The sequence below is a fragment of the Sebastes umbrosus genome, chromosome 16 (assembly GCF_015220745.1).
Source record: "Sebastes umbrosus isolate fSebUmb1 chromosome 16, fSebUmb1.pri, whole genome shotgun sequence".
Taxonomy (NCBI): Eukaryota; Metazoa; Chordata; class Actinopteri; order Perciformes; family Sebastidae; genus Sebastes; species Sebastes umbrosus.
The window spans coordinates 26,462,303-26,481,021 of NC_051284.1; the positions used below are offsets into that span (position 1 = coordinate 26,462,303).

Below are 18,719 nucleotides of genomic sequence, written 5' to 3' on the forward strand. Positions count from 1 at the left end.
GCGTCCATGTGTCATATTTAGAATGTGACGTCAGGCTGAATGACACACCTTTGGAGCAGCCAATAGGAAGCGGCGAAATAAGTGGGTTCGCTCTGTGGGCGTGGCCAGCGCACTGATGTGGGTCAGGTGCTTTTTTTTTTTCCTGACATGTTTGTTGTGAAGCCAGCCAGCTCCGTACTGCAGACTGCAGTCTCATCGACGTGGAAATTTCCAGAGACGCAGCCAAGCGGAATGTACAGCCTTGGCTTGTTGTTTACATTAGAGACATTTGGCCAGGGTTATTTGTCAACACGTGTCAAAAAAAAAACACAGCCTATCGAATATCAGAGTCAAGATGAAAACACATAACCATCTATAAGCTACATATTTCCATATATAAGGTGTCTTCTAGGGTCAAAGAAGTAGGCCTATATTCAAACTTAGTAAAACTTTTACATTCAAAATATTTTGATTAATTTATTAAGATATAATATTTCTTTAATTAATTAATTTTAAATGTAATTAAAGCAAATTATCAGCAAATTCTAGGCTACTTAACTAATCAAAAGTAAAAGAAGGTTACTTATTATTATTATTATTATTATTGTTATTATATTTTTATACATGTGATTATTTTTACTGATGCTTATGTGTAAGTAGGGATTACTATTTATCTGGTGGAGGTACGCCTGACTATAGAAACTGGGTAGTTTATAACGTTTATAAGGTCATATGTATCTCAATCTGCAAGTAATTTCTCACCACAGCTGTCAGATAAATTAAGTGGAGCCACAATGGAAATAAATCATGTGACTTTTTGTGTTATCCTTGATGTTTTTTTTAACTGTGCATGTACATTAGTGTTGTAAGTGTCCTTTTAAAATGAATTGTCAAATAAACAAAACAAAGCATAGAATGTAAACACTCAACCGAAGTACCCTACCTCAATTGGCTATTACAGCCTATTATGTGCAGTAGCCTACTTGCGTAAATGTAGGTCATTCAGTGTTGAAATCGATATGCATCTTATTTTTTATCTTAAATCTTACACATGGTTTGGTTTTATTCTGTCATAAAACAATACAGGCTATAGATATTCTTGCAAAAAATATACACAATAGACCAAACAAAAACACAGATACAATATCTAAAACAGAGTAATAGAAATATGTTGTTTATGTAGCCTATTTCACAGTTGTAAATGCATACAGCGTTTCAACGGAAATGTAATCCAGTGAAATAGATATAGGCAGGTGTCTTGCTTGCAACAGCTGGAGTCCCTGTTTACTCCTGTCAGTCATTCACAAACACTGTAACAGGAAATACACTGGGACATGGTTGGAATGTTTACATCTATGAAATGGAAATGCAAAGACTAAAATATAATAATAACATAGAATTTAAACTCTCTTTAAAATAACAGGAACTCCCTGTGACCCGGCCGATAACTGCCACTTATTATGTAGAGTTCTAGAACGTGAACCGGAACTCTGGTTGCTGGGCGACACCCAACCCACAACAAGTGTTTGTCTCCTGACGTAATCAGCCCACCTTGGTCGCCACGCAGCCAACGCCTGAAAAACGGGGTAGGCCTATACACATACAGCACATACAGTGCTATGTACATCGTGTACACAGTGTACACATCAAGAAGGTAAAAGACAGCTTATAGACTAAATGGATTTGGCGCCACCAAGCGTTGGAAAACCGAGAATACCGAGAATTTAATATGAGGAAAAGGGATTTCCGTGCCCTGATTACAACCTGTCAGGCAAAACTTTTCCCCATGGATGTATACCAGGGGTCAGCAACCTGCGGCTCTGGAGCCACATGTGGCTCTTCAGCTCCTCTCTAGTGGCTCCCTGTGGATTTTTTAAAAAAAAAATTGTTGAAATGAATAACTGTTTTTTGTTTACATTTTCATTTGTATTTATCATTGTTGTTGGTCTATGGTACGACGGAGTATTAAGGCCACATTTAAGAAAAAAAATATCAGAGATTTCGAGAATAAAGTCATATAACGAGAATAAAGTCATAGGTTTACGAGAAAAAAAGTCATAGTATTATGAGAATAAAGTCATAATATTATAAAGTAGTAATTTTACGTGTTACTTTCTTTTTTTCTCGTAAACGTATGACTTTATTCTCGTAATATTGCAACTTTTTTCTCGTAAAATTCTGACTTTATTCTCGGAAACTTCTGACTTTTTTCTCGTAATATTAAAACTTTTTTCATGTAAAGTTATGACCTTATTCTAGCAATATTACGACTTTTTTTCTCGCAAAGTTATGACTTTATTCCCATAACATTACGAATTTTTTAGACTTTATTTTTGAAATCTCAAATTATATTCCCTCAATGTGACCCTAATACTCCATCGTACATTTGCACTTTGGCCCTCACTGCATTAGACTTATATATTATTTTCAATCACTCGCAAACTCCGATCAATCTGATTGGTTGTTTTCCTCCGGTCTGAGAAATCTTGAGCACCAGAGGACACCGGAGGACACTGGGGGACACCGGAGGACACCAGAGGACTCCTCTGGAGGACACCAGACACCGTAGGAACCCGCAGGACACCGGAGGAACTCGGAAGACACCGGAGGACACCAGAGGACACCGGAGGAACCCCGTTGGAAACCCGGAGGACACCGGAGGACACCAGAGGACACCGGAGGAACCCCGGTGGAAACCCGTAGGACACCGGAGGACACAGAGGAACATAATTTTTTTCAGATTACCTGTCTCATGCACTACTGTCAGGATATAGTGACAGTTTTTATAAAAATAACTTTATATAATAATATTTGCTCCATTTCTACCCACTGCAGCTTTAACTAATTTATTTATTCTTGTTCTGTAATTTGTGTTTATATATATATATATACATATATATATATATATGTATATATATGTGTATATATGTGTATATATGTATGTGTATATGTGTATATATATATATGTGTATATGTATATATTTACGTATACATATACTGTATATGTATGTATATATGTACGTGTATATGTATACATATATATATATGTATGTATATATGTATATATATATGTACTGTATATATGTACTGTATATATGTGTATATATGTATATATATATGTGTATATATATGTATGTATATATATGTGTGTATATATATATATGTGTATATGTATGTATATATATATATATATATATATGTGTATATACAGTATATATATATTTATATATATAATTTAGAAGAAAAGTGAGTGAGTGCCTGAGAGACTTGATTTAGGGCCACAAAGCCACTCTGGATCCCGTGCTATCCCATGATGCAGTTCGAGGAGAACAGGTCCCAGTTATTTGTATCCAGAGGGTTTCTCTCTCTCGCGCCGGTGATCATTATAACGCTAAACATTAGCGCTACGTGTTTTCCGTTAACCGTATTTAATGGGCTTTTACTCGGATAACCCATAGTATTAGCAGACACTGGGTTTTATTTTACACTTTGTTGTAGGTGAGTAAATTCACACATGACCGCTGCAGCTAACGTGAACTAGCAAAGGCCACACACAGTATGAGCTAGCTAGCTAGCTGGAGCTAATGTAGCTAGTTAACGTTAAACGTGGATGAAGCTCCACTTCTCCACTCAGCAGGTGTCACACCTGGTCAGTTTGTGACGTTATCCAGTAACCTATGCTCTCCATGTTAGAGATGTAATACTATGATAAACTTGACATTAACCCAGGTTAACCCTGAAGACGTCAGCAGTGTTTAATAGTTGAATATCCTCTCTTTCCTTTATAGGTTCCTGTATATTTCAGGATGTCGTACCCTCCTCCTCTCAACCGCCAGCAGCTTGGCATCCCGCAGTTACCTCCCAGGATCCCACCTCCTCAGTTTGCGGGATTTGGCCCCACTGTCCCGCCAGGTAACGTTATTGAAACACCTCACATCAGCAGTAACAGCTGTTCACACTTTTTTTAGTTTAAACACATACAGGAGTTCCTCTTTGCTTTCTTGCATTTCAAAAACTCAGGCCAGCTCTGTGTGAGAGAGACAGAGCAAGAAGCAAGGTGACATTTCTGTAACAAAACTGTGGCTCACATTTTGATTTGATGTCTGCTATTTACTTATTACATAAACAAATAGCAAGACATCAGCAGTAACAGCTGTGTGTGTTTTGTAAACCAGCATCTGGTGTGATTTTTTTTTTTTTAGTTCGAACACACTTTTTAGTTTAAACACAAAGGAGTTCCTCTTTGTTTTCTTGCATTTCAAAAACTCAGGCCAGCTCTGTGAGCAGGGAATGAAATTAACACCTGTCATATAACAGGGTAAATGTTGGCTGTTGCAGGTAAAAATCCCAGGTCACCTGCCACCATGGCAGACTGGTTTTCCTTATATTAAGAAATGTTATTTTTGAAAAGCGATTCTAAAGCCTAAATTAAATATAGTCATGCATTAAGGTTACATGATATATTCCAAAATTCTACAATCTGGTACCACTGACTCAGTGTTTACAATTTTAAAGCGTTCTACCTAGATTTCCGAAGTGGCAGACAAAAGAATTGAGTGGCCGGTAGAAATGTTCAGTGACCTGCCACAATGGCAGGTGAGGAAAAAGGTTAATTTCAGACCCTCTCTGTGAGAGAGACAGAGCAAGAATCAAGGGGACATTTCTGTAACAAAACTGTGGCTACTGGGCTCACATTTAAATTTGTCAGGGACATTTTATTTATTATTATTATTGTCCTTTATTTAACCAGGTTAGTCCCATTGAGATCAAATATCTCTTTTACAAGTGAGACCTGGCCAAGATAGCAGCAAGACAGTTATAGTGAAAGTAACAGACAACAAATAAATTAACAACATTAAAACCTGCTCATACAAAACACTTGCACACAGACAACCTGGACTGCAGCAATTTCACCAGAGCCTTAAACTCATTCAAGGTAACTAAGTTTTGAAGTTGAAGAACAGATTGTACATTATTCCAAGCAGTAGGTGCCGAAAACCTAAAAGCTTTCTTTCCCAATTCAGTCCGTACTTTGGGAACAACAAATTGCAAAATGTCCATAGAAGGAAGATTATGACTTCCAGTTTTCCTTTTTAAAAGAGAAGACAAGTAAGAAGAAACTAAACCCAGAATGCTTTTGTAGATAAACACATACCAATGACTGAGGCGACGAGCAAATAAGGATGACCAATTCACTTTAGAGTAGAGTACACAATGGTGAGTCAAAGAACGACGTTTGTAATGAATCTTAGTGACCCGTGATACACGCTATCCAACATGCGAAGACAATGAGCAGAAACATTCATAAACAACACATCTCCATAGTCAATAACAGGCAAAAAGGGAGATTCCACCAGTTTCTGTTTCACACGAAAAGAAAATCAAGACTTGTTTCTGTAGTAAAAACCTAATAAGAGCTTCAGCTTTTTTACAATATACTGAAAGTGCTCCTTAAAACTTAAACACCAGTTAAAAACATTAAAACATCTCTGAAAGTTATCCAAGATACTGCCTTTGAAAAACAAAATAAACCCCTAAAGGATAGTGATCTGCTATTTACTTATTACATAAACAAATAGCAAGACATTTGCCAGCGTTTGTTTGGTAAATCTGGTTTGTTATTACCTTAGGTAATAACACTCAAACAATATATATTTTTCTGTAATTGTATGTCTCAATACATGATTTGGTTATTGTATTTTGTTTCTATTTTCAGGTACTCCCATGATCCCGGTTCATATGGGTGTCGTGACCCCCACCAACACAGTGAGTTGGAAACAGGAGTTCCTACTGCCAATTGAAGCATCAGCTGTTATGCATAACCTGCTATTAAATACATAATCCTTGCACATTATCAGTTTAGCATGCAGTTTGTTTTTGGCAGGTGTGCTGCTTAACCAAGACAGTTAAACAGTTAATCTGATTCTTGTAATATTTGTATTTTTTCCTTTGTTTCTTTTATTGTTACTCTCATCCAGAGCAACAATAAAAACACTTGAATACCTAAAATGTAATTGGATGTTGCAGGTTCTTCTCCCGACCGCAGTTGCTGTAGCACATAAGCCGATGCTTCCAAAGAAGGAGCCGACCATCAGAGTCAAGGACACAGACGACAGCGGTGGCCCCACCACCACAGTATTTGTAGGGAACATCTCCGAAAAGGCATCCGACATGTTGGTCCGACAGCTTCTAGCGGTGAGTTGACAGAGTACCCACTCCACCCTTTTCTTATTCAGAAAATATAAGAGTTGATGGTGAAATAATAGGCAGCAAGAGTTTCAGGTGACAGACACTTATTGCAGTTTGTACAAACTCTGCATTCACACAAAATCAGGCGTTGCAGAGAAAACGCCGGTCCTCCCATTCATTTGAATGTGGGTAGTGCGTTTAAGCTGTGGCGGTGGGGACAGCACGGAATTCCGAAAAAAAGAGCAGTGACTTGCAGCGAAAAGTTGAATCAGAATCAACTTTTGAGGGAACAAAGACATTAATTTCTGTGCACTCACTTGGGGTAAATGGGCCACTAATAAGTGACACTCTCACACCACGGCACAACCCTGCGCTTATAGCCGCAACGCCTGATTTGGTGTGAATGCAACCACACATCAAGGTATGCAGCATTTTGTAAAGCTTCAAACCAATATTACAGAAAAACATTTAAATGCCTACATAAAAGGTAATACTGCTGTGCCAACTTTCTTATCAGGGATTAACTGATCATTAATTAAACACTAGCATCTCTAATGTGAAATTAAATAATTCCTGTTTTCTGTTTTCTTCATAGAAATGTGGTATTGTTCTAAGTTGGAAAAGGGTCCAAGGTGCCTCTGGGAAACTTCAAGGTAAAAAGAGCACAACCCATTTAAACCATCTTCTCTTGATGTGAATGCACACTACTGTACCAGATACTACATTTAGAGAGTCACTGTAATCCTATTAGAAAGTATTCACCCCACTGTACTTTTTACAGCTTTGAAAGCCTTTTTGGAACTAATTTACAGAAAGAGAGTCTTTGAAATTGAATGCAGAATCAAATTATTTTTCAAATTCCATATTTTTTCACTGCTAAAGTTATCAGGTTTGTTGTTTTTTAAAGCCTGTGGAACTAACTTTCTATCTTTTTCTCTCCTCTCCTGAAAGCATTTGGGTTCTGTGAGTATAAGGAGCCTGAATCCACACTGCGAGCCCTCAGACTTCTGCACGAGTTGCTCTTGGGTGACAAGAAGCTGTTGGTGAAGGTAGATGCCAAAACCAAGGCCCAGCTAGATGAGTGGAAGGCCAAGAAGAGGAGTGCCAATGGGGTATGCTGTTCACCTGCTGAGTAAAAGACAAACATTTCTGTTACGCTGATGCTTTTGTTAAACTGGGTTTCTAAGTTTGTTTCTCCCATTTTTCTGTCTGTAACATATAGGGAGCCAGTGGTGGGTCAAAGAACGGGGACGACGATGATGAGGAGGTTCTTGATGAAGAAACCCTGCGTCGGGACCAGGTTGTGAAGGGGGCAATAGAAGTCCTCATCCGAGAGTATGCAAGTGAGCTCAATGCTCCCTCGCAGGACCCTGACAGTCAACCTCGCAACAAGAAACGGAAAGAGAAGAAAGAGGAGGTATTGTTTGCATAATTAAGATGTTGTGTGATTTGTAGCTTTTTTTATATTAACCGCTGAGTACTTAGTGTTTTTCTTTCTTGTCTTTCTCTCCTCTGTGTAAGGAGGATATCAATGCCATGGAGATGGAGGATGACAAGAGAGACTTGATTTCCAGAGAGATCAGTAAATTCCGGGACACACACAAGGTAATGTATCAAACTGCTGTTATTACTCTAATAATTATTTAGGTTTGGAGAAGAAATCCTCCACATTTGTAATTATACATCCGTCAACAGAAAGTGGAGCTGCAGTTTATATAATTTATGGAGGTAATTCCTCTATAAGGCAGTTCTGTTACTGTCAACTATAGTAAGGAGGTAGTGTGTTAATATATAGATTAGTTATTAAAATCCAAACATTAAAGGAATAGAAAGTAGCAGATGTTGATTCAAAGAGTTTATAATATCTATTTAAGGCTTAACGTGTTCAAATACTACATCAACCACTCATAGATGGCCTTATAGTATCTGTCAGTGTTTCCAAATTGGGCAAGAGTTATTATTATTATTCATAATACTGATTTGAGACTAAAAGTTTTAGCTCTGCACAAGCTAAAGTCATCACACAGAGTGCATGGACACAATGTTCAATTCCATCTAAAGCTAATCTATTGATTAAACCCCACCAATGTGGTAGAGTTCATTTGGTGACTAGAGCAAGATGAATCTCAGAATCTCAGCTTTGGAAAAAGTTGCGAGGATAGGATGTAAGTATGATCTTTCATTTCTTCTTTACTCATGTTGGGCGCTCCCTTCTGGAGGGTTTGCAGAGGGGCAACTGGCTCTCGGTTCACTCCCATTTTTTCTATTCACATGTGGACTCGGGGAAACAAAGTGGTACTGATGCGGGAACTGGAATGTACAAATTGCTAGTGATGTTAGCAGTTTTAAGAAGGAGGGGCAGCTCAGTGAACCTCTGCAGGTTCTCAGATGATAAATGATGTGTTTGAAGAACACACGCAGACTGAATGAGCCTAACCACTGCAGTAGTTTCAACTGCAGCCTGTAGTATTACTAAAGCAGGGAGCGCCCCTCCACAGCACTCTGTGGTCTGAAGACATATAAGGTAAGTCCTTGTTTTTGTTTTTTCTCTAATTTTGTTTTCAAACACTTTTTCTTTCTTCTGTTCTGTCTTAGTGACTCCACCCCCACCCCCACCCCTTTAGTTAAACAACGAAGAAACAAGGAAATAAGAGTAATATATATAATATCTGAATATATAAGAAAAACATAGGGACACTAGCTCCCTTAGGCACTCTAAGGGAGCTACAGTGTGCGCACCTTCTTTTATGTTTTTCATTGCGGTCTTCTACCGGTCCAGTACCGGCCTACTACGGTTTAGGATGTGCAATTACCTTACATTGTTTGTCAGACATGCAGTAAGAAACATGAGGTAGGAGGTTGAAAACATTGTTAATTGGCTTGCAACTTAGTACAGCCCACCTCTGTGACAGTGTCTGAAATGTTAGTGCGTTTCAAACCAGCCCCAAAATCAGCATTTTTCCATAAATGGAATTTTAGGATAAGAGGTAAGTTGTAGGATGGAAATAAGATAGAAAACGGGACGATGCAATGAGAGCGAGATGGTTAACTGACAACTTGTAAGGTACTGTGAAGTGTGTAAAAACCCTCCCTCCGAATTGGCCGAAAAGTGCAAAGCATGGTTTACAAATGGTAATTTGAATCAAGTATAGCTAAATTACAGTGTAGAACATATAGCTCATGTAGAACAGGTAGTTCCTCCATCCTTTCCTCCTTTTTTATTTTTGTTTATCACTTAACAGCTGTCAGACCCACATCTCCAACAGCACAACTAGACATTTGTTAAATCCGTTAGAGGACTGTTTGAACTGTGGGCCTGACTCGGTTGAGGTTTTTTATATTATTTATTGGGTTGGAGAGGCCAAAGAGACACTAGAAGACAACCTGCCGGTAAGACTGTTTCACTAATTTCCTTGTGGCAAAATGGAATACAGTATCTGACATGTTTTTAAGTGGATGATGTTATTTATTTATGTGGAAGAACTATATTTAGATAAAGTGCTTCACAGGTTTCGTTTGGACGTTTTTTTCCTGATTATTTTTGACTTTACACATGACCTGCTTCTCCTCCCACACGTAGCCTGTAGGATGTGTAGGGGCAGAGAGGCGCTGAAACCGTAGTTCATCACCTGTGAGTTGCACACCAGTAGCTCCAAAACGGTCTGTAGAAAATGCCATGATTTTTATGTCAACTGGTTAGAAAGCAGACAAATGGTCAGTGTCTATTAGATATTTAGAGTGCATTCCAGATAGACTGGCATAAATATATTGATAATTACTATTGGACATTTTTAATTGAGAGGTATCTATATACAGAATATCTGACATCTAAAATGTCTGGTCACCTTTCTTTTTCAGCATAATTAGCAGAATCATTCCCCCCATTTCCGACTTTTAAGTATTTTATGCTGTAAAAAAAAAAAAAGTCTACGTGTATTGCAATTATTTACCACAGAAGATTACAATTTGCATATAAAAAACAAACTTCCTCAATACAATGTGTACTCCCAGTTCCCGTCTGTCACTACTGCATACAGAACTCCCACGCTGTTGCAGGGGAGAACTTAAATTGCAGTCTGGCACTGCTCCCTTTACATCTCAGATGACCGTACAGAAAACACATGAGAGCTGATTATGTAATTCACTTAGTTGGGCCATTTGCCATGTTAAGCTTTGGGCTTGTTTTAATCCACTTGGCACCCATAGGTAAGACCAAACCAGGGCATTATATAGTGGTGATCTTAAAGTGTAAAGTTAGAACTTGTTGACCAAATGGTTCAAAGCTGACTAAGCACTTGTTGAATATTTTTAAGTGTAGCATGAGTAGCCTCACTTCGAATTAAACCCAATGAATCCTGTAAAGCTGAGTGCATAAAGCATTAATGTGTACCACTCACACCATATTTGCATGGTGATGCTGTTGTGTAACTAAACTTCATCATGTCAAACATTATGCATTTTAACCTACAGAATCTCTTGCATCAGATCAAATCTATTCCTTTTCATCATTTGCCTGAATGCACATTGATTTGGAAAGTAGGCGAATATAGCTATCGCCAGTATGTATTCGCCTACAGCTGAGTTTTTATCAGAATTGCCTCTTATTACATCAGAGAATAATCTCAGATCACTGTAGGGCACAGAGGTCGAGTTGACCTGTTACATATGTGGGGAAAAAAATTCAATATTAGCGTATGGGATGAAGGGAGGGCTGGATACTGGAGCCAGGACAGGAACTTTGATGTAACAAACATACACTAATGTAAATGTTTAGAGCTGACAAAGTGCTGACAAAACACCAGAAAAGTTTGAATGGTTGATGGTTTTAACTTCTTCTCCCGCCGTAACTCCTTCCTTAAACACACATTACCTTAAATTTGTAGGTGTTTTTCAAGATTGACCTGTAATTTATGGTTTTAAGTAAGTGTGTCCTGAATTGAGCAGTATCTGCATTAAACCTGCTCAAACAGCGGACCACTCTTCCTGGAGGAAACACCACTAAGAGGACTTCCTCACTTGCAGCAGCCAGCCTCTCCAAGGCAATGAGTCATGGCAGTATGTGAGCATGTCTGGCCAAGGGAGTCAAAATCATTTTCAGTATTGTGATGATGTATTTATGTATTTTAGTATGATCTTTTCTGTATTGAGAATCCAGTAACATATGTTTTCCCTTTTCTTCCTGTTGGACTCCTGCAGAAACTTGAGGAGGAAAAAGGAAAGAAAGAAAAGGAGCGACTGGAGATCGAGAGGGAAAGGAGAGAGAGGGACAAAGAGCGGGAGCGCGAGAGGGAGCGCCGCGACCGCGAGAAAGAGAAGGAAAGGGAGAGAGAGAGGGACAAGGAACGGGAAAGAGACCGAGACCGCGACCGCGAGCGTGAGAGAGATCGCGAACGGGAGAGGACGAAGGAGCGAGAGAGGGAGCGTGAGAGGGAGAGGAGTCGAGACGTCAGTGAAGATCGCAGCAGATCGAGGTCAGTGGGAGGCCTGAGATGTCACACTTGATGCTCAGTTGTCTTTGTAATGCAAGTCAAAGCACATGGCTCATTTTGACAATATGTTCTGGTGTACAAAACCACTACGCTGACTAGCCTAGTAGAGGGGCTATAATTACACATAATACATAATCATAATAGCTACTGTACACACTAGAACAATTTTGATAAAATGATGACGTGCATTTCTACGTATTGGTCTGAGGAGACTCTGCGATCTTTAGTATAGTATCTGTTAATTGCTTCAAATTGATTTATGTGTTGAATATTGAATCGCTGATGTGGACATTGATGAGTCTGGAGCAGTTGGTTGTTTATTAGATGCATGTATCTATATCCAAAGCCACATCCAGTACAGCAACAGTACAATCCTACCTTTGTGAAGCTTAAAAAGCGACCCCATTGACATAAATCAGGGGGGAGGTGGGGGACAAACCTTTAGGAACACCTTTCAATATAATGTCATACAAATCAACAGAACCATACAACGTCAAAATATGGACATACATTTCAATCGACTTTCCCCTGACATAGTCTAATAAAAACATGTTTGGTAATCTTCATAAAGATAATTGACAAAACAATCTCCCGTCGAGGTCTATTTAGTAGCTGTTCTGGAGCTTTCACTCTTTTTTATATCATTGAAAGCTCCAGAACAGCTACTGATAGATGATTAGGTGGAGCAGATACAGGATTTGTACAAAGTTTTGAATGGTTGGAAAATGCTTAATTTTAAATGTTACATTTTAACGCTAAGTTCTGGATATTTTTGGTTTAGGTACAGTGAAAGTGCTTGAATTCTACTCTTAAAAGGCTGTACGAACCCCAGGGAATACAAGCGTGCAAATATGAAATAATGAAACCACTGTAGTAAAATGCAGCTCCGCTTTTGGCAGTTGGTGCTGGCTAAAGTCAAATCAACCAGACGGTCTACAAATGAAATAAGTGCTTGACTCTTGTCATTCTTTACATTATCTATTTTAAGATAATGTGTTGCTGCTGGTGTTAGAGTAATTAAATTGTCTTCTGCAGAGAGAGGACTAGAGACGATAAAAAACGAGACCGTGAAGAAGATGAGGAGGACGTGTACGAACGGAGGAGACTCGAGAGGAGGCTTAGAGACAAGGAGGCAGCTTACCAAGAAGTACGTATATCATCTCTCGTCATTTCGCATTCACATACGTTTAAATAATTGCACATAAAGAAATTAATTTAATGACAGTCAGTGTCCGACGTGTCAGTGATGGTGGAACTATTCTTCTTTTTAAAGCGCCTCAAAAACTGGGAGATCCGGGAGAGGAAGAAGTCTCGTGACTACAGCAAAGAAACGGAGCGGGACGACGAGAGGCGTCGTGAAACGGTTTACATGAATGCATACCACACCATATCAAACTGCTTACAAATTATTATTTCTATTGTTTCAGACAATTTGTAATAGATATATAATATATAAAATTCTAATTGTCACTGTGTTTAAATTCAGATGAAAGAAGCCAAAAGGCTGAAAGAATTCCTTGAAGATTATGACGACGACAGAGACGACCCAAAATACTACAGGTGATTATCTTAATGCACATTTAGAAATATGAGGTACACACTTTTGCATTTGTCATGACTTGTTTTGTCATTCTTATCCTCAGGGGCAGCGCTTTGCAGAAGCGACTTCGTGACCGAGAAAAGGAGACAGAATTGGACGAGCGAGACCGGAAGAGAGAGAAAGAGGAGCTGGAGGAAATCAGACAGAGGCTTCTGGCTGAAGGTCACCCTGACCCTGATGCTGAGCTGCAGAGGGTGAGTCAGTCATTCCCTTTATATACACTTTAGTAACCCGGTTACACTCGGCCTTCTGCAGTAAGCTGATATCTTAACTGTCATGTAAAACAGAAACTGGTAGGGGAAAATCAGGTGGAACCAGATTTCTCCTGGAGAATGCAGATTGCACAACGAGGGATGCAAAACTGAACCGTAAAGAAACAAAACGTTTAATGATGTATAAACCGTACCGTGGGCTTCTTGAACCGTTACATCACTATTAAATACAGGCCTGCTAATTATTTGATGTGGTGCCAGAGACATAGAAGAGGCTATTATCTGAATATAGGCCTTCTTTACCATTAAGTAGTCTGCCTTATTTCATGTACAGTCTAAAATCTGTGTTATAGCTTCATATAATATAGAAACAGCATTTACTACTATCAATCAGTCTATTTATTTATTTATATATTTTGGAGTTCAAACACATTGGAAATGGTCATGTTTTTCTTCTCCCTAATGTGCAAAACAAACTGAAACCTTGACCCAGGAAACGCAATACAAACAATGGGCTTGCTGAACCTTTGCACCACTAACTGCTGGATGAAAAGAGATCAGTATACGGAGTGATTTGGCTTTCTGTTTAAATTAATTTAATCAAAAGTTCGACAAAAAACTGAAACAAACACAAAGTATCCTCCACAAGTCTAATAAATAAATTGGTTTACACCACTGAACATTTTGACTGTCAATGTTTGTCAATGTAAATTCAGACACTTGCCAAAAAAAGAGACAAAATGAACAATAAACAAAGTTCAAGATGAATTTGACCTTATTCAAATTTCCAATAGATATTGCGATGATATTGTTATCGTGACTTCTTTTGGCCATGTGTAGGGAAACTCCTGACAGCCCTACCGGGAACTGTGGCACGAAGGATTTTGGTCTTTAATCTGTCTTGCATTTTGTTTGTGTGATCATTTTTTGTTTTGTAGAAAATAAGGCTGCAACTATCGGTCAATCCACAGATTATTATTTAGATTAATCAATTAATCGTTTGGTTTATAAAATATCCAAAACTCAAAGATATTAAATTTAATATGATATAAAACAGAAAAGCTGGAAAATCTCCATATTTGAGAGGCTGAAAACAGCATTTTTTTGTATGAATAATTACTGTAACGATTATTTTTCTGTCGATCAACTAATCGATTAGTCGACTAATCGTTGCAGCTCTCGTAGAAAGAAAGGCACAGATGGTAAACTTCAGCTTTCCTGTTGAAGAGTTTCCTTGTTTTCTGTCTCCTGTTAGTGCATCTGTTATTAAAATGCCAGCAGTCACCAAATATTGATTCCTGACACATAAATGAAAAGTACACCAGAATGTGAGGTCATTGTTCACGTGTCATGTGTATTTGTGTAGATGGAGGAGGAGGCAGAGCGCAGACGGCAGCCTCCTCTGAAGCTTGAACCAGAGGAGGAAGTGCACCACGAGAAGGCTCCCAAGGATCGGGAGCGTGAGCGGGAGAAGAGAGGGTCGGGAAGGCCCGCGGAGCCGATGCCTCGAGCCCCCCCGCAGCATTCGGATGATGATGAAGATGATGTAGAGGAAGGGGAGGAGGACGACTACCACGATGGTGAGGACTCACAAGAGGCCAAGCCGCAACTCAAACCCATCATGCGACCAATCACAACTGCTCCCTCGGTGTCGTCTGCCAGTGGGAACGCGACTCCAAACACACCCGGCAACGAATCTCCCTGCGGCATCATCATTCCCGGCGAAAACTCACCTGAGGTCCAACCTCCAGAGGAGCATCGGCCCAAAATTGGTCTCAGTCTCAAACTGGGTGAGGACAGCATCCAACTAAGGACACAGAGGGATCCATTTCTTTAGCTGCTTTGTGCTAGAAGTAACTGGTGTTTCTTCTCTTCTCCAGGTGCCACCAACAGTCCCAGCCAGCTCAGCGTCGTAAAGCGAAAGAAGCTGGCGACCGTGGAAAGTGTTTTCAACAAGTTTGATGACGAGGAGGCCGATGAGCAGCCTCGCAAAAGGAAACTGGTTCCCCTGGACTACGGTGATGACGACAAGAGTCTGGGGCTGGATGGGGCGGAAATTCCAGGGGCCAAAGGCAGCATCAACACAGAGGAGAAACGCAAGCACATAAAGAGCCTTATTGAGAAGATCCCCACAGCCAGGCCGGAGCTCTTCTCCTACCCTCTGGACTGGACCATGGTCGACTCGGTAGGGAGCCTCTGGCAGTTTAGTTTGCAACAATTTTATTAACATTTTACAATATTCAAAAGGTCAAAGAAAGTGTTGTAGGGTTGAGTTCCTCAGCTACATTAATTGATTTAATGATTCAGTGGCTTATTTGGTGTCATAACATGAGCAATAATAGAAAATGAGGCCCTGTGTTGTTCTGATCGTTCTTTCTTTAGACTCTGATGGATCGCCGCATTAAACCGTGGATCAATAAGAAGATTATTGAATACATCGGTGAGGAGGAAGCCACACTGGTAGATTTTGTTTGTTCAAAGGTTTGTGATTATTTTATGTCATTTAAAATGTTGGTTCCCACGAAATATATGAAAGCTCCTGAATATATTCATTAGTAATAATCATTGATTTTTATTTATTTATTATATGTGTGTGTGTGTCTTATTGCTCATTCTAACAGAGTGGTATTTCTTTGCTCCCCAGGTGATGGCACACAGCACCCCTCAGGGTATTCTTGATGATGTTGCTATGGTAAGTTGAATCACAAAGTGTTTGTTTGTTGTGCTTAATTTCAATTCATACTTTTACCTTATTTGGTATATTGTTGATTTATACAAAAAAAAAAACAAGCTGGCAAAATATAATAACCAATAAATGAATTTGTTATTTTACATTTTGACTTTGGGCAGTGTAAAAATGTGCTCAAGTGCATCGACTCAAGCTGCCCTTAGGGGGATGTCAAGAACCATGACAGTAGTAGAAGTAAGGCATGCTTGGCTGATCTCATAGAAATAGAATAGGAGTAGAATGGACATTGAACTGATTGCCACGGTCATTTGACTAGGTCAAAAGAAAATGGTGATTAAGTGTGTCACACTGACTAGTTTGAGAACTCCGTTTTGGCCTACCGTCCACATTAAGCCTGTGTTTCCTTTGGTCTGTATCTTGTTGATGCTCATCATGTAGTAATCCTCAATTCCTCTCTAGCAGGACGGCAACAGAGATAGTGCACAAAAGACGCCTCTTCATGTTTTGAACTACTCTATAGCCTAACGTTAACTTTGTACTTCTGCGACTTCAAAAGTCATAAAAGTGGTGTTTAATTGTGAAGATTATCTTACGGAACAAAACGTGTAAGTAATATAAACGTTTGTTTGCCACAAAGCTTATTTTTTTGCAATAATTCAAAACCCAACCAGGGCGATGCTAACTTCCTGTTTGGCCTACAAAAATACGTCGTACCTGGAGCACTCTATTTACGGTGAAGCAGCTTAAGCCTGCTACATTGTTAAACAGTTGATCCCAAGTAATCCATGTAACTTTCATGTCAGATTCATTGCATATATTTATTGAGCTGTTTGATATAAAGTTTGTCTAACCAACCTGTTCGTTTTTAGGTTCTTGATGAAGAAGCAGAAGTCTTCATAGTAAAAATGTGGAGGCTGTTGATATATGAAACAGAAGCAAAGAAGATCGGACTGGTGAAATGAAGAAGAAGTCTCTCTGTCTGACTTCCTTAAATCACAGGTCTGCTAGCGACAGTTTTCTGGTCCAGCAGACTGTAAACGTGCCCATACACCCCTCCATTCCATCAGCAAGGAGCTGCTGCCTTGTATGTGTGTGTGTGTGTGTGTGTGTGTGTGTGTGTGTGCGTGTGTGTGTTTGGAAGGGACAGTCTGAGCTGTGAACAGAAAGGGTTTGCACAAACATACTGCATGATAAAAACTTTGGTTGTATTTTTTTCCTTTGTTGATGCTGTTGAGGCAAAAGACAGTTGCAATTTACCCGTCTGTTCTCCAACACGTTGGACTCATTCTGCTTTGATTTATTGTTGTCATGTTGAGGCACTGCTCCGTTGTGTGAACTAATAAATATGCTTTTTTAGAAAATATTTTTTAACGTGTTTTCTAACAATTTCATTTGGCGGATTTTAAATGCAAATATACTTGAGAAAGTATTTTTTTCTTTGTTATATCCCTCCTCATTTTTTTGTTTTTGAATTCCCCAAAATAGGTGGTCTAAGTTTTTACAAAATAGTAATTATATCGCAAAACTTACTCTCAAATCATCAAACTTGAACACAAATAGATACGATTTGCATGATCTCTCATTTACAAACACAATTGTTCTCCCCACAGGTTCGTTAATTGGAACAACAGGGACACTGTACCAAAATAAAAAGTGAAAATTATATTTTATTTGTCACTTAACTTCTAAACTGTGATGGTTTCCCTTTGAGTTTTGTTTTTCGCAAAAGTGTATTAGTTTATTATTATTTTCTATTATTCTTGACGAATATCACATTCATAAATATAAATTTACAAAATAAAAGCATTTGTTTATTGTATTTAAAATGAGTTAATACACTACATTGCTTTTATTATAACCTCATAAATATACAAAAACAGTATATTTTTTTCATTGTTAAATATTTCCTATTTTATGGAGGTCCCCAAATTGAAAATATAGAGAAACTCTGGGACATGAATGAAATGAAAATCACAAAAAAATATAATAAAACTGTTGAATTAATGAAAAATGTCCAAATATCAAAACTTTACAGATCTTGTTTATTTAGTTGTTTACTGTTGTCTCTGTTTATTACTTTTTCAGCCAAACAAAAAAAACCCATTATTATTAGTCATATTAATTCCTACTGTCTTTTTATTTATTTATTTATTTTTATTGACAATATAGAAATAATTCAGGTAATTAGAAGCAGCACATACAAAATAGATATGAGTGGTACAAAACAAATACATATGAGAACTATAAAATTAAATTAAAGAACAATTACATAAAATCAATCAAATAAATAAATCAGAATCAGAATCGTGTTTATTGCCAGGTGTATGAGGTATACACTAGGAATTTGCTCTGTTTTTTTATTGGTGCAAATGAGCAGTAAAATATCAAAAGAATGGATAAAAACGTTAGAATACCAATGCACAATATACAATATAAGCTATTAACAAAAAATAAACATAATATAAACAGATAGTGCAACGATTCAAGATTCAAGATGTTTATTGTCACGCCGGTTATACAGGTACAATCGTGTGAAATGCTTTTTAGTGGGAAGCTCCATT

The 18,719-nt window shown here is 38.4% G+C and overlaps 1 protein-coding gene across 2 annotated transcripts; it reads left to right on the top strand.

The window, feature by feature from the left end:
• The first annotated feature begins 3,288 nt into the window (after window positions 1-3,288).
• On the top strand, window positions 3,289-17,521 carry rbm25a (RNA binding motif protein 25a). Of its 2 annotated transcripts, none has more exons than XM_037796524.1 (18): window positions 3,289-3,477; window positions 3,768-3,891; window positions 5,696-5,745; window positions 6,007-6,174; window positions 6,764-6,821; window positions 7,120-7,280; window positions 7,391-7,585; window positions 7,690-7,773; window positions 11,365-11,639; window positions 12,693-12,804; window positions 12,931-13,020; window positions 13,144-13,217; window positions 13,301-13,451; window positions 14,836-15,259; window positions 15,350-15,654; window positions 15,852-15,950; window positions 16,114-16,161; window positions 17,028-17,521. In XM_037796524.1, exons 2-18 carry the CDS (start codon window positions 3,786-3,788, stop codon window positions 17,118-17,120), a joined length of 2,493 nt encoding a protein of 830 aa, XP_037652452.1. In that variant the 5' UTR covers window positions 3,289-3,477; window positions 3,768-3,785; the 3' UTR covers window positions 17,121-17,521. The 2 variants fall into 2 exon arrangements, with proteins under 2 accessions (XP_037652452.1, XP_037652453.1); XM_037796525.1 differs by having other exon boundaries at window positions 7,693-7,773.
• Window positions 17,522-18,719: the final 1,198 nt, after the last annotated feature.

Excerpts from the sequence above, each read along its gene's own strand:
- rbm25a (XM_037796524.1), top strand. The coding sequence starts at position 3,786 with ATGTCGTACCCTCCTCCTCTCAACCGCCAGCAGCTTGGCATCCCGCAG. Across the intron at positions 7,586-7,689 it reads GGAAAGAGAAGAAAGAGGAG|GAGGATATCAATGCCATGGA; the intron begins GTATTGTTTGCA and ends CCTCTGTGTAAG. Across the intron at positions 13,021-13,143 it reads ACGAGAGGCGTCGTGAAACG|ATGAAAGAAGCCAAAAGGCT; the intron begins GTTTACATGAAT and ends GTTTAAATTCAG.